The sequence below is a fragment of the Monomorium pharaonis genome, chromosome 11, assembly GCF_013373865.1.
Source record: "Monomorium pharaonis isolate MP-MQ-018 chromosome 11, ASM1337386v2, whole genome shotgun sequence".
NCBI classification, from domain to species: Eukaryota; Metazoa; Arthropoda; class Insecta; order Hymenoptera; family Formicidae; genus Monomorium; species Monomorium pharaonis.
Genome location: NC_050477.1, coordinates 12,527,670 through 12,544,156, shown reverse-complemented (window position 1 = coordinate 12,544,156; position 16,487 = coordinate 12,527,670). Strand labels below are relative to the sequence as shown.

Below are 16,487 nucleotides of genomic sequence, written 5' to 3'. Positions count from 1 at the left end.
TAACCATATCTAATAAAAGAATTTGTATTATATTTTATTAGGCATTGTTAATTAAACTCTAGTTAAAATAAATTTCTTGTTTAGAAGAACAGATAAAAATGATAAAAACAGATTTAAACTTTATTGAAATTTTATTTAATTGTAAAGCAAAGTTATTGTTAGTTATTGTTTTTATCAAATCAACATTTGAAATATAAAGAATTTCTCTATTTCTATCATAGCTTATAGTATCTTAAATAATTTATTACTAATTTAAATGTTTTTCCATATAACTTGTCGAGTTATCTAATTCAATCTAAAAATTAATAGATCTGAAAAATAGATTATAATTTATATGAATGCAAGAAATATTAAAATTGCACCCTGAGAGTGCTGTCCCATGGTCTCGGAAAACGAAATCGGAACGAGCGGATCACCAATCACGGGACCGTTTTGACGGAATTAGTAAAAGGGTTCTATCAGAACGATCCCGTGATTGGTGATCCGCTCGTTCCGATTCCGTTTTCCGAGGCCATGAGACAGCACCCTGAGTTGTCAGCAGTTGTCAGTGTGTTCGCGCTATAATAATCTGTTTTTCATTGCATATGTGTGGTGTTTAATGTCAAAACGGCGTATTACGCAGGGCGGACTGATATCTCACGTGGAGCTCGTGGAAATGTCATTCCCGAGGAGTACCTGAGCGCGTTGGCATCATGGCGAGTATCGTCCAGGAAGTAAAGGAGTCCCTGCCCGCGAACAACAAAGGTAACCTCTTCCTTATTCTTTCTTGCAACGCATGCGGCTGTTTATCCAATTGTGATCACACAACGAATTGTGAACTCGCAATTGAAAGAGGTTGAAGGCCAAGTTTTTATTCCATATTTATTTCCTAGTTATTTCAGGATATGCGGCTGCAAGGACGTCGATTTCCTACGAAGAGATGGCCACAAAACTCCTCAATGAAAAACTCCTCTTGACAGCTTTGGAACTGCACGCCGAATTGTGCGAAGCTGGCAAGGAGCTACCAGTACTACGAGAATTCTTTTCAAATCCAAACAACTTTGAGAGCTCCAATATTAGACCAGAGCCATACACTCCAATGCGTATGTATCTCGCCTGTCATGGACATACAGAAGTAGATCTAGATCTCGATACTAATAGTCTATTCAGATAAACTCGGAAAAGTTAGAAATAACAGTTGGAATTGACAATAATAAAAGATGTTGAGAAAATAAGAATATAAAGTAAAAAACCAATGTAAAGTATAACTGATACAAAATCAAATATAAAATAAAATTAATACAAAATTTTATTGTAATAAATAACGTTGAAATATTACTGAATTGATTATACGAAAATATCTTTAATTCTTGCTTGATGATAAACATGATAGACATAATTATAATGAAATATTACATATAAATGAAATATTAGCCAGATCTTCTAGTCAGGCTACCTTGGATTCATTGGATATGACTCGATACTCAGAAGATGGAGCCGGCGTTGATGAACGAGTGGCCATTCTCGAATTCGAGTTGCGCAAAGCCAGGGAAAATATTTCTGCCCTGCGTGCCAATTTAACTGTAACAGGTACGTTTTATTTAAATAACAAGACAAGTTCTTTTAATTTGCAAGTTTTTTTTAATTAATATACAGGCGTTTATTATCGAGAAAACTCAGAAAAACCTGAGATTTTTAAGGAACTTTTTTTACTCTTAAAAATTGAATTTTGATAGGTTTTTCATTTTTAAATTAAATTTTATTTTCATTTTTTACAAAATTCTTTGATTTTTTTTGATAATCCACAATAATAAAAAAATAGCACGCATGTATATTTATGTATATTTTTGTATGTAATTTGCAAGTTTTTTTAAAAAAATTATTTAGTTTTTACATTATTTTTTTCTTTTTAGTGCTTTTTCAAATTTGGTATTCAAACCATAAGTGTTTTTTTCTTTGTAATTGTATAATAAGAGAAACATTAAAAGATAAATTTATTTTGAAGCTGCATTAAAATATCCTCTAATCTTTCCTAAGAGTTTTGAATAAAGTTTTGAATAAATTTTTTAAATAAAATTTGAACAAACATTGCATAATATATATTTAATTCAAAATTGCAGTAATTATACACATACACACAATTAAAATTTTAGAATTGGAGGGAACGCTTAAGGTGCCAGACAAGAACTCGGAGAAGAATCTGACCCTCGAATTGCCTATAAAACCATATGAACAGCGAGCACTGAATTTTCTCATTAATGAATATCTGCTGATGAGATCGTACAAGCTTACCTCGATCACGTTCAGCGATGAATGTGAGGAGCAGGATTTTGAGGACTGGCAGGATGTTGGGCTAAATATTCCCAAACCTACAGAATTATTGCAGATATATCGAGAGTATATGAGAGCCAACGGATACGACAAACCGTCGTCAACCAGCGTTGCTGTGCAAACGGAATTTGTGGCCGAGGATGTCGAGGAGCAAAAGAATGAATCTCTGGAAATGGTTTGTTGCTTTAATAAAGCTTCAGGAGTTTCAAAATGTTTAGATTCTTATTTAAATTTATGAATTCTAAAAGCGCCATATTCTTTGCAGACAGAACAGATTGAAAGATTGCAGCAGCAAATTGTGGTTCTGGAGCAAGAGAAAACTGCTCTCCAGGAGGTTATTTCATTAAACAAGGAGAATGTTATGGAAAATCCAGTAAAGGTGAGCTATTCTGTAAAGTAATCTTTTAATTAATAACAATTTAAATATTTATACAGAGTCAAATTATAATTAATATATTAATTATTACAATTGTAATTATTATCATGATTATCCCTTGTGTCCATGACCAGGTACAAATGTACCCACTTGACTAGTTTTTCTGAATATTTTTTGTGTTTTTGCCAAAATTTTTTCAATCCCGCCCGAAAAGGCTTGTGAAATAAATAAAAATAGAGGTTTTTATAAACAAATACAGTAATAATTATTTATTTATTACATTCTTAACACTTTGTAATAGTTATAGCATGCTCATTATACACCAGTTTTTGGCATTCTGAACAAGGTTTTAGTGTTTTCCTGCGTTTTTTAATAATTTGTCTATAGCATAGATGACATGACACAGCAAATATTTTTTATTATCTCTTCTTTGTTCAGATCCAGAAGAAATGGGATTTGTTGGCCTATCGAAAATAGTCTCCAGTTTTACATTATAATGCTTCATTGTTTGTAAATTTTCCGATCAATCTTAAATTATTGAAAGAGCAAACTCATGACTTAATTGTCGCATAAATATTCTGCATTTATTTGTTTTTTTTTTTTACATTTTATTATTTTTGTAATAAATAATGCAAGCTGCAAAAGTTTATGCAGAAGTTTATAAGCAACGTCTATGATATTCATGGCCGGCAACTTATATATGGAGTGTGTGGAGAATTCCACACTCGGAATTTGATCAATTTGTTCCAAAATTATTTATGAATTGTGACAAGAGCTACCGCCATGAACTGTAACATTATATGGTCGGAGTAGCCAAAAAAACTAACAAATTTTTATAAAATCTCTTTAAATTTATTTTGAACTTGTCTTACACTAAACTATATATTATTCGTTGCTTTGATAAATCAAGAAATTTTATTTCTCAACAAATTAAAAGCTCCATTTTATAAAAATTTGTTAGTTTTTTTGGCTACTCCCTCCCCCTCTTAGTCTAACTGATAGCAGAACTCCGGAATTTTGCTAAGTTGTCGGCCCTGATGATATTATAAGAAAGAGCGAGTGACCTCTAAGTACGCTGCTGGCTTATGTATCTTCCAACCTTCTGATTTATTGGCTGTGTTCCAAAATTCACTGCCAGTACTGAAAATTTATAGTATATGTAACGTGGACTATAGATTTTCAGTACTGGCAGTGAATTTTGGAACACAGCCATTGTATCGACTCCAGCTTTGTATATATTATAGTAAAGAATAATTTCTGATTTCTTCTTGGTGTCATCTGACACTACTTTATCGGAGTGCATAATTGAAAGCAATATAACAGCTTTATTTTTTTTCGATACATAGGAACAAATAATCATTTTTTGATGAAAACCAAATAATGTCGAAAATTCTGCTCTCGTTTTGAAAGGAGCCATGGCTTTTGATAGGATTTGTTTTTCTTTAGAGTGCCAACAACAATTAAATTCTAAGATAATAGCTAGCAACAAAGACGTAAAAAAATTGTCTATGCAGTTATTTCTTTCAGATCCTTTATACTGCTGTACGAGTTCTTTAACAACTCTTTCTTCTTGATTGGTTTTACGTGCCTCTCCTACTTTACCTGTGTAAAGCAAGCCTTTCAATGGATAAGAATTTTCACAAATCCACCATATCTTTATTCCATATTTAACTGGCTTAGATAGAATATATTGTGTAAATCTTCTTCTACCTCGGTAAGGATAAAGTTCGTCTATGGTCAAATTTTCTGTGGATCTGTACATTTTTTGTAAATTAAAGTTCAACATATCCCAAATATCTCAGATAGGAGCAGCTTTATCTTCAATTAATCCGTTGTTGGCGTATATTGAAGTTATCAAAATGTATAAAACATACAATATTCCAAAAGCGATTAATATTCATTAAAAACCAGTTTTATGTGAGTCAGATCGGACTATATATCTGAAAAGGGTATTTGCCTTTCTTGAATACATCACAGATGTCAAATATCATCCCGCCAGAGCAAACTTTCTATGCTATAAAGCATTTACAGACGAAATTTCGACAGTGGGTACACATGTACTCCGGTTATAAAACAACGTAGGTAAATTTGATCGTGGACACAAGGGTTATAGAACAATTATAATATATTGCAAAAAATCACTATTTTACTTATAGTCAGGTAGCTGTGGAACTATCCGTACCATCAATTCCAACTCTACGACTCCCGACAAGTTTGAACTGCTCGAGCCATTACCCAAGGACATGTCAACCACTACTCAAGAACCAGAAGAAGATGATAGCGCTTCTGTAGTAGTTAGCCTAGAAGAAACAGATCCAGGAGACAAAGAATGGACCAGACTGCAATTACCCAGAGTAAATATTACAGAGAAATCCTCCGTCCTACCAACCACATCCTCCAGGTTATTTACTCTATTATACATATCTAATTTTTTAAATTGTTAATATAATTTTTTCAGAATTAGATAAGTTAATATTTCTTAAAATTAAATTAAGTTATACAATTAATTTAATTAGAAATTATATGAACAAATAATTAACTTAATTAAAAACTATGTTAAGATTAAATTAAGTTAAATTAAAAGTTAATTTTGAAAACCATTATTGATATATTAAATTAATAATTTTTTAAGTTATATTACTCAAAATAATTTTATGTTATATTACTCAAAATAATTATCAAATTTAATATTTTAATATTTTATTTTTGTGCGTGTGCATATATATTTAATTAAGTTTGTATAAATAAAAAAAATTTTATTGAAAAATAAATTTTTGACTTAGAAATTAATTAAAATTGATTAATTAAAATTTATTTATTTTAAAACTAGTTAGTTGACATGAAAAGAAACTCATTTAAAATTATTTAAAGTTAGCAAAGTTAAATGTTATTAATTTTTCAAATTTGTACTTTTTAACTATTTAATCCTGAATTTTTCTATTAGTTAACATTTTTTTGTTTTAATTTTAGTCACAATTGAGAAATATAAAAAAAAATAGCATATAAATTTTTTTCTGAGTTATAAAATAGCTAAGTAATTAAATTAATTGGATTATGAAACTTTTTAAATATTTAAGTTGCTTTTATTGTATGTTTCTGAACATTTCAGAGATTTGCCGATTAAATTCAAGTCGGAAATAGCAACACACTGCACGGCGAGTGTTTCGGAATTGTTAATATCCTCGGTGGAAGAATCATTGAAGCACGGAATTACTCGGGATACGCTAGTTGATATTTTAACGCATACTTTACCACGTGTAGTACCCAACATTATCCTTAATAAGCGTGAGGAAATCATTCCTCTGATCCTTAGTGCAATCCATCTTCATTCTAATTCCAGCGAGAGGGAGAAGTTGCTGCAGCTACTATTCAACTTAAAAAAGAGGCCGCAAGAGGATGAACGGCAAATGATATTGGCCGGTTAGTAAAAAAATAATATGAATTAAGAAAGTGTTCTAATTTTTAAAAAAAGTATTATTTGTAACGCTGTTTTTTTCCTAGTAGTGATCGTTATTTTTTTCTGTCTATAAGAGTGTAACGATAATTTTACTTTTATCTTTATTTTATAAATGTACAATACATATGTATAAATCGTGTTGCAATTAAGAAATAATCTTTACATTGCCATCTTTGAAATAACAAATAACAATGAACAAAATTTAACCAATAAAAATAATTTGAAAATATTTTTTTTACATTATTGATAAATATTGATGTTGGAAAAAAATTTTTAATGAGAATTTTTTATAATAATATATTAAATATAATAACAAACAACTTTACTATATTTTCATTAGTATGATATCATATTTGAAGAGAATTGTGTAATTTAGTGAGCATTTCACACTTTCATGTGAAATTAATTAATCCTGTACTTTATTTTTTAAACAATAATAACTGAAATTAGGATTGATAAAAATGTCAAATGAAAAAGTCAATAAGTTTGCAGTGATTTGCGATGAATCTTGCTTAATAATATTTTTTGTATGAATTTTTACAATTTCTAGCTTGCGTAAACTATGCTAAGATTAAAATGTTCAGGAATATTCTTAAATTACTCACCAATTTGTGATATTATTTCTTGCGAATCTGTTTTATAACGGTTTTAAAATAAGAATATGCAACGCGCAGTACACGTGAGCTAGAGGTTGCAAAAATTTACACAAAAATTATTATTACTAAAATCCACCACTGTAGATTTTCATCTTTATGTTGATTTTTTTAATTTTTAAATATTTTTTTAATTAGAATTGAACTGTTACGTTTAAAATATAAATAATCTACATTATGTGTGCACAATGTAACTTATGTAAACTGTGTTTGCTAAGTAAACAGTCTACTGGTTCATAGAAGACTCAGATTTTATCAGAAACAGTGAACATTACATTCAATTTTTTATTTCTAATATTAAATATTTTCTATTTTATCAACACTAAAGTCAGATATATTAACAATTCCATAACTTATTTTGTTCTTTATTACATAAATTATTTTTTTCTGTATATATTATCTAATTTATAATAATTTATATTTCTCATAATGTCTACATGAAAAAGATTCTTATAAATATAACGTAAAGAAAACGTAAAGTATTCGTGTAGTAATTTTGAAATTTATGACAATTCTGTTTTATATATATATATATATATATATATATATATATATACTCAAATATAATTTTTTAAGATTCTTATATTTTATTTGCAATAAAATTATTTAAAACTCTCCATTATAAAATTCTCTTAATGCCATTTTAAAAAATTATTTAAAAAACCTGTATTCTCTCTATAGTCAGAAAATTTGAAAAAACCTAGGAATATTAATCATAAACCTATTCTCAAAATTTGATCGATTTTTTATATTACATGAAAAAACTGAAATACCTTTGTAACAGATTTAAATACAGTAAGATTTATTGTCTGCAAAAAAAGTTAAGCTGCTCTTGCGTAATACACATTGCAACATATAAAATACATGTTTTTAATTTAAACATTTTTAATTTTTTTAATGGAACTGATATGAAATATTATATAAAAATTGCTTTTTATTTTTGTGTTAGGATTAATCATAATGGCGAAGCTTGCAAAACAGCCACAGGAAACGGAAGAAATCCTAACAATTTGTTGGGAACAAAGTCAACACAAATATCCGGAGAGAAGATTATTAGCTGTCGAATGTTGTTCTGTGTTGGCGTCCTATACATCGGCTTCCATCAGAAACTCGCTGATGCTGTCAATGTTACAACAGATGTTATTGGAAGACAAGGATCCTGTTGTACGAATTAGTGTAGTGAGAAGCCTTGCACTACTTATAGCTTTGATGGATGATCCTGATAAATACTTTCAAGTAAATATTTTTTTATTATTTCGTTTTTTATTTTTATAATTTTGTTACAATCAAGGAGTAGTGTTCTTAATTTTCCGGAAAATAAAATCGAGAAAAAATCACGGGAAAAAAGCTTGAGATAATAACAACGGACTTTATTAGTAAATTTTTATTAAGCAGTAATGCAGCATAGCAAACTGCAATTTTTTAAGAAATGTTTGAACTTTAAGCTTTGTTTTTGCCAAATAAATATCAATTACAGAAGTTTTTTTAGTATATTTTGTGATACCTAAAAGATTTATTGTAAAACTTTTTAAACGATGTGTTTTCAAATTTTATAATTGTTTCAATAAAATTTATAAATTTTAATGTAAAATATAAATTATTATTTATGATTACAGAATACGTAATACTTAACATTGTAACTTTTTATAATACAAACAAATTCAAATCTTAATATACATAGATGCATACTCAAAGGTTCTATCAAAATACTGGAAGCGGAACGGTTTTTTTTTTTTTTTTTTTTTTTAAATCAAAAACACTTTAACTTTCCCCCCAAGTAGAATCAAATTGTATCAATTGAGTTTGTATCAAATTCTAAATGGAAAGCAACTTGTGTTGACTATGACCGTAACAAAAAAGTAGCCTAAATTTCTTCGAAATAACAAAGAAATATTGCTTTTTACATGGGAATGTATTTTTTCTTTCACAATTTTTTTGTTTTACATAGGCAAACTTTTAACTTTAATTATTAACAAAAAAGTTAATAAGTTAAAGTTTATGTGTTTTAAAACTAATTGGAATAAAAAACTAACTCATGTAAAATTAACTGAGTTAAAAGTTATGAACTTTTTAACTGCTATTTAACTTTTAACTAGTTTACTATCCTATGTAAATTGCAGTGTGAAGAACTGGTATTAACGGCGCTCCACGACACGTCATCGATAGTCTTTGAGACAGCGTCGTCAGTATTGTTACCGGTTTTGGCACAATGGGCATTATCCCTGAGGAGGTTGCATTTGAACCTGCTACCGCGCATAATCTCAAAAGTTAAAAACCAGCTAAAACCTCAGATGTTACCGAACAAAGATTACGTCGACGAAGAGAAATTAACACCATCGATCAGTATTCTAGAATGCATCTTACCTTACACTATCTTGTGTGTTGCCAATACCGACACGGTGCGAGCTTCCATCAAGGATGACACATCAGCAGATTTGTGTGAGTTATGAGAGGAAGTAAATGATAAATAACAATATACATTACATATATATTACATACAATATATATTACATATGAATAATTGGAAGGTGAAGTAAATAATAAAGTAAATAATGTGTGTGAAGAGTAAAAGAATAAATATAAACTACATTGAAATATTTAAAGATTAGGTCACTTATTATTACAGAAAAAAAAACAGAAAAATCTAGAATTTTCAAGAAACTTTTTTACCGTTGAAAATCATGGAATTTTATTAACACATATTAAGAGAAATTTTAGAATTTTTATTTTTAAATTTAAGTTCTATTTTTTTATGATAAAATTATTTATATGTGGTATATTTTTTTATAAATATTAACACTCAATTAGCAATAAATATGTACACATTTATATACATTTTTGTGTGACTTGCGAGTTTTTATTTAAAAATTTAATAATAATACAAGACAAAACATCGTTCTAAATTTGTATTGTTTAATTATCTTTCGAAATTGATATTTTCAATCTAAAACTAAATCTATATATTGCAGTCAGATCATTGTCATTTGGATTACATCATTTGTTTTAGTTTTTTCTCAAATTTAATATTCAAAACTTAAGTTTTTTTCTATAAGATTAAAGAATATTAAAATGCATATGATAAAATAAATTTATTTGAGAGCTATATTTAAAAATTCTGTAATCTTATCTAGAATTTTTGAATAAAATTCCCCCAAAATTTCACCAAATTCTTTTATAAAATTTGAGTAAACATCCTGATTAAAAAATTTAAAAGATTTACAAGTTTTGAAATTTAAAAAATATATTAAATTTGAAATAAAAATTAAAATTTAATTTAATGATTTAAATATAAAAATTTGAAAAATTTAGAAAATTTGAAAAATTTAGAATATAAATGTGTGAAATAAATTGAAAGCCAAGTATATTTAAATATTTAAAGATTTTAATATGGTGAGAAGATACCATGATTTTTAAAAATTAGAAAACTTTGCTATTGAAGATTTGTAGTATATTTTGTACAAAGCTCATAAGCTCGTACAAAAACAAAAGCACAAAAGTTTTCTAGAAACTTTGTGGTGCAGCCGAGGAATTTCTGGCGTTGTGTCATTCCAATATTATCGACCCAAGAATATTCTACGAGGATTCTGTCAACGTCGGAGTTCTTCTCAACACCTTCTTCTCCAAATCATGGGAAGACGCATCCTGGCCAGAATTAGAGTGGTTCACGAACAAATTGTGAATATTATTTATTTTGTTATATTATTAAAATAATATTAAAAATAATGTATAATATTAAAATATAATTATTATTAAAATAAAAGCATATTATATATTATTAAAATGTATTATTAAAAATACAAATTGATTTATAAAAAATTATTTTTTATAATATTTAATTATTTAGCCTCTAAAATAAATTACAGTTATAGAAAAACTAAAATTTTTAATACTAAAAATGTGATTATTGTTGTTTCAAAAGATATTTATTTCGGAATGTATTTGTTTATCTTTTTTTGCAGAATATTTGATGTTTTGGACATGGTAAAGTCTGTGGATGCAACTCAGGAAAACGTTTTAAAAATCCTTCTTACATATATTCATTCGTTGTGTATGGGATTTGGAAAATATATCACACAATCCAGGGTAAATACAAGATTTTATCGAAGTTTATCTTTAAATTATCAAATTCTTGGATTTTTAGAAACGTTTCCGTTCTTGTGAATTACTAGGATTAACTACAAATATGTTTTTATTTTTAAAATTCTTAATTTTTTAAAATGTTTATGAAAATAGCAATATGTTTAAGAACTTTATGTATATTTTAGATACAGACAGTATTTTCCACAGAGGTATCAGAACTTGAAAAGCAATTGACGGCACTATCGGCGGACAAGATAAATATAAGCCTTGCGTTGATCCCTAGTTACTTGGTGATTCTGAGTACTCTCGATTCCACAGAACTCGCAAACTATTTTAAACAATTCCTCGTAATTTTATCTATGAGTGGCACTAGTATATTTTGGCTGCAAATCTCCATGAGTATATTATGCGTCTGTGAACAAACACAAGAATACGTGCTTGCTAGTTTATGGGATGGTTTGTGTTAAATCAATTTTTTATTACACAGTTCAAGAAAAATACCAGCACTAGTCAATTTCTATTGTCCATTTTTTAGACGCTGAATACGAATCTGGTTTTGAAATGCTTTATTACAATTTTGAAAAATTTATTAAAATTGCGAAAAGGAACTTTTTTATGATTTTGTCATATAACTACAATATATGACAAACTTTTATTACAGTCAAAATTAAATATGTTGTTAGGATATTCAGCTATCAAAAGTAATTTTTGTCAGCTTTGTTTAATAAGATATTCAAGATTAAATGTGAGATCTATTTGTTGTGGAAAAAAAACTGAATTAGATTAGTGACAATTTACCAAATAATTTTAACTATTTCTTTAAGCTTAAGGACTTTTTAAGTTGCTGAATATGAATCCGATGCCATTGACAAATTAAAAATGGACTGAATAGGACGGATATCAAAATTAAAAAATTTTCGAATTTTTGCAAAAAAATATGTACAGAAGTCTTTTATGATAGTGAATGATAATCTAATGTAAACATAAACGAATTAAAAATGGTAAAAGTAATATAACATGAAAGAATTAAATAATGAAAATAATATAATATAAAAATAAAAAATCATATTTAAATATTTGCAAAAAATTATATATAAGAGTTTTTTTACATACATACCCCATATTTAACCATAAATATCTTGATTATTAGCTGATATAAAAATTCTTTTAAGTTGAATGTTTTAACAAAATATTTAAATACGATTATAATAAGAATTTCTCCAGCATGTGAAGATTACTATATGTATAACAAAATATTTGAAAATAATCCTTTTTTTGCAACTTTAATTACAAATTTAACAAACTGTGACGTGATAATTGGAAATAATTTGAAAATTGAAATATTCAGCATCCAAAAACTATGGAAAACAATTAGTCTCATTTTAGTGTTGTAGAATAGTAATTTTTTGTTAAACTTTGTTGTCATTGATAATTTTTTAAAAATTGTATTGTGAGTCATACAATAAATAAAAACATGAGATTTAAAAAATTTATTCTTCAAATTCTAATTAATGTTAAAAAGTCTTTCTCGAATTAAAAATATGTATACATCTAAAAATATCATCTAATATTGGCGAATATTGTTTGTATATTCTCAGGATTGATATATATTTTGTTATAATGTTCTGCAATATATTTTTTTTATTATAGTAACAAACTTGAAATATTTTCTTTGCAGGTGTAGTGCATCAAAGATCATCTGTAAGATGTGCAACAGCAACATTATTTGATTCCATTATTGCACTTGTCTCGGATCGATTAGCGAATGCCAAGATTGTACCAGCTATTGTAACACTCGCCAGCGATCCTGAAGTGTGAGAGATCCTTCTTCCCTAATTTTGCATGCATGTATCTGAAATTCATAAATCCTTATAGCATCATTAGCTTTTTTATAAAACTTTAGTTAGTTTCAAATTTTTAAATATATAACTTAATCTATAGACAATAGTAATTGAGCAAAAAGAGGCCATTTTTAATCAATGTAGATTTTGGTACAAGGTAACAATTTTTGTATAAATTTTGTAATTTTTTATTCGTGCAAACTGCAAGTCAAATGGATGTCACAAATTGTAGGAAAATCCAGGTTTATATCTTGATAAAGTGATTATTCACAATAAATTCTTTACGGTATTTTACAGAGTGTTTATTATTGGGAAAACCCGAAAAAACTTGGAATTTACTTTTTATCCTTGGAAATTGTAGATTTAATATGGAAAATAGAATTTTATTGTTATTTTATTATTATATTTAAGGAAAATTTTGAAATTTTTAATAATCCTATCTTTTTTTCTGACAAAATTATTTCTTTAATCATGTTTTCTTGATAATGTAAAATTGATTAACATTAATTATTATGTACACATTCATGTACATTTTCTGACTAACAAGTTTTTACTTAAAAAATTAGTGGTACATTGTTCCAAATTGCCACTCTGTGTTTAATCACCTTTCAAATTCTAATTCAAGTTTACTTCTGGTGAACTGTTACCGTAGTTGATTTTTTTCAGTATTTTCTGAAATTTAATATTCCAAACTGAAGCAGTTTTTATTTGCGCTCATTCGATTAAAGAACGTTAAAAGGTATAAAAAAATAAATTTAATACAAACAAAATTGTATAAAAATTCTCTGATTTTACTTGAAATTTTGAATAAAATTTCTGGAAAATCCAATAATTGTTAAAAATTTACTTTACATAATTTGAGTAAATACCTTCATCTGAAATACTCCCATCAGTATTATTCAAATATTTCTCAATAACATCATTATTATTAAATTTATTTATGTATTTAATTTGTGATATTATGTATTTCAGTTTCAGTTTAGGAGTTTTAAGACAAATATTTGACACATGATTTGTATAACTGAAAATAATAAAATTCCCCGTAAAAAACTATTAAATACCAAGATCCACTTTGCCCTAAAATGGTACTATCTTCACTATGTTTAAACTACAGACTTCTATTTCACAATGCCCAATAATATTATTTTCAAAACTTCATAAACGCATGACAAACATATAATAGTTTACTTTAAAATATATGTATATGACAACATTTTTTAGTAATATTAATATTGTTTTATTTTATATCGTACAATAAGCGAGTAAATATCTTTGTAGTGGCGTGCGTTGCGCTGCAATCTCCACACTAGGTCGTATAATAACGGAATGCAAAGTCAAGGAAGCGCGCGATAAAGCACGTTTAACATTGGAAACGATCGCGAAGGATCCTCAAGACTTCTCTCAAATTTTAGCTACTTCATTGGTATCCACGTTCGCAGTCATTGCTCCTACTTGTCCACAGAATTATATAGAAGACAGTATGTTATCCTGTATAAAATATTTTTTTGGAACTTGAAAAATAAACTCGAATATGTGAGAAATATGAACTCTCAATTTCAACTTCGATTTGAAGAAAGAATTGTTCTTCTGTATCTTTACGTATATATTATTATTTCATGTTATTATTATTATTGTTATTATTATTATTATTATTATATCATATACATTATTGCTGTCATATGGTATTGTCATATTGAACAACGTTTAAATAATTTAAAAGTAAATTTTGACTAAAGCAAAATATAAAAACTATTTAAATCTTTGATTAAAAAATGTTCTTTTATATCTCTGTGTTGTATTATTATTATTATTACTATTATATTATATACATTATTATATCGAAGTATTGTTAATTGCAGTAATAGCGACGTACTTGTCAACAATTGCTTCGTTCGCGCTTCAACAGAGCCGTAAGCTCGAATTAGTAAACGCGCTGGTGGAGGCGTATTCTGTGCTGGTTTATTGCCCGTTAAGTAGTCAATGCGTTTCCGGAATAGTGCTACCGGGGCTAAAGCATCTAGAGACGCTAGTAAATCAGTGCCTGCCTCAGCAAAAAGATGCTGTACGTTCCTTGCTCAGAGAAGTGGAGTCTAAGCAGGATTTACCAAAGCCGATAGACAGGTATTTAATAAAAATCACTTTTTGCAATATGTGGTCCTCCACCGAAAGTGGTTTTATTACCTGTCAATTCACACTCAAGGACTAATATTTCGATGCACAGGTAATAAAAAATATTGTGTGCGACACGTGCGGATCGGCTATTGCCCACATGTGCGGGTGAACGCATCATCTTCGGCTTCGTGCGTCGATTTCCTGCACTTTTTGCACAATTAGTCGACTCACCGCACTTGTTGCACAAATAACTATTATCTGATTATAAATATATGATCCTTAATAAATATATACAAGGTGTTTATTATCACAAGAAATCTTGGAATTTATTTTTATTCTAAAAAAACATGGATTTTCATGAGATTTTATTAATATTCAGGAAAATTTTTAGAATTTTACTCTTAAATTTAAATTCTATCTCTCTTCTTCTGACAAATTTGTTTGTTTGATTATCTTTTCTTAAGTTAAATTTAATGACTTATTAACTTAATTTAGTTGAAATTGCGTTAAGATTAAATTTACTTATATTAAAAGTTATTTTTAAAAATCATTATTTATATAAAATTTGGATGTTGTAATTTTTAAAATTAAATTATTCTAAATAATAAAACGATCGCTATTAGGATTATCAATTTTCAAATTTATTTGAAATTAACTAATAAATTTTGTTAAAAGTTATTAATTTTTTAATTTTATTACTTATGACTTTTAACTTTTTACATATTTTTTGTATCCGAAAAATTTTTCTAAAAATTATTCTCACTCTAGAACACTCTCGACGAGTTCCGGACTTTCTCTATCGATGGCGACAGTAAATGTTGGCCAAGGTGTCGAAGACATGCGCCAGAGGATGAGTAAAATCTTTCAACCTAAAACTGGATCACCAGGCATGCCGAGTATTTTCCGTAAGAAATAAGCTCCGCACAGCAGTCATGAGGAGAAGCGGCCACGTCGAAAAGACTCACAAGAGCAATCAAGGTTGTTGTTAGATATAAATAATGTTTTAACAAATGTTAACTTATTTTTTTATTGCACTAGCTCTGTAAGTAACGTGTAAATTATTTTGTTTAAATATTAACGAGAAGAATTTGGAGATAAAGAGTACGAGTATTTTTCACGTTTAACAAAACTTTGATAATTATTCAGTCAGTCTGCAGTATCTGGCATTTTTCGAATCTTCTCAAAAATGTTAAATCATTGAATGTTTTCATTTGTTATATATATAAATCAGGGTTTGGTAGTAATTAATTAAACAAGTTAAAAAATTAATAATTTTTAATTTAATCAAATTAACTTTAAAATGGTTTAATTTTTAACTAGTTATTTTTAAAACACACAATAATTGTTTTTATATAAATTAAAAACTTATCAATATAAAAAAATTTGAGAGTACATTCCCATATAAAAAACAATATTTCTTTGTTACTTCATAAAAAATCATTTATAAATAAAATATCAAATTTATTTGATAATATATATTTTAATTGTTTTGTTAGAATATATATATTTTTTAAATGACATTCTAATATCTATATATAATTTTTTCTAAAATTCATTAATTTTTAATTTAACTTTTTTAATTTTAATGCAATTTTTAACTGACAATGAGTTAGATTTTTATTCAACTTTTTAATATAATTTCTTAATATAATTAAATT

General features: G+C 27.3%; 1 protein-coding gene across 2 annotated transcripts; it reads left to right on the top strand.

Moving 5' to 3' along the window:
- The first annotated feature begins 516 nt into the window (after positions 1–516).
- Positions 517–15,958, top strand: LOC105836035 (RAB11-binding protein RELCH homolog). 2 transcript variants are annotated; one of them, XM_012679791.3, is made up of 16 exons: positions 517–744; positions 882–1,082; positions 1,414–1,569; positions 2,133–2,485; positions 2,576–2,689; positions 4,843–5,087; positions 5,796–6,106; positions 7,746–8,032; positions 8,917–9,235; positions 10,318–10,471; positions 10,756–10,879; positions 11,062–11,332; positions 12,555–12,690; positions 13,996–14,195; positions 14,577–14,838; positions 15,598–15,958. In XM_012679791.3, the coding sequence occupies exons 1-16, from the start codon at positions 693–695 to the stop codon at positions 15,743–15,745; spliced, it is 3,333 nt and encodes a 1,110-aa protein (XP_012535245.1). In that variant the 5' UTR covers positions 517–692; the 3' UTR covers positions 15,746–15,958. The 2 variants fall into 2 exon arrangements, with proteins under 2 accessions (XP_012535245.1, XP_012535244.1); XM_012679790.3 differs by having other exon boundaries at positions 873–1,082.
- Positions 15,959–16,487: the final 529 nt, after the last annotated feature.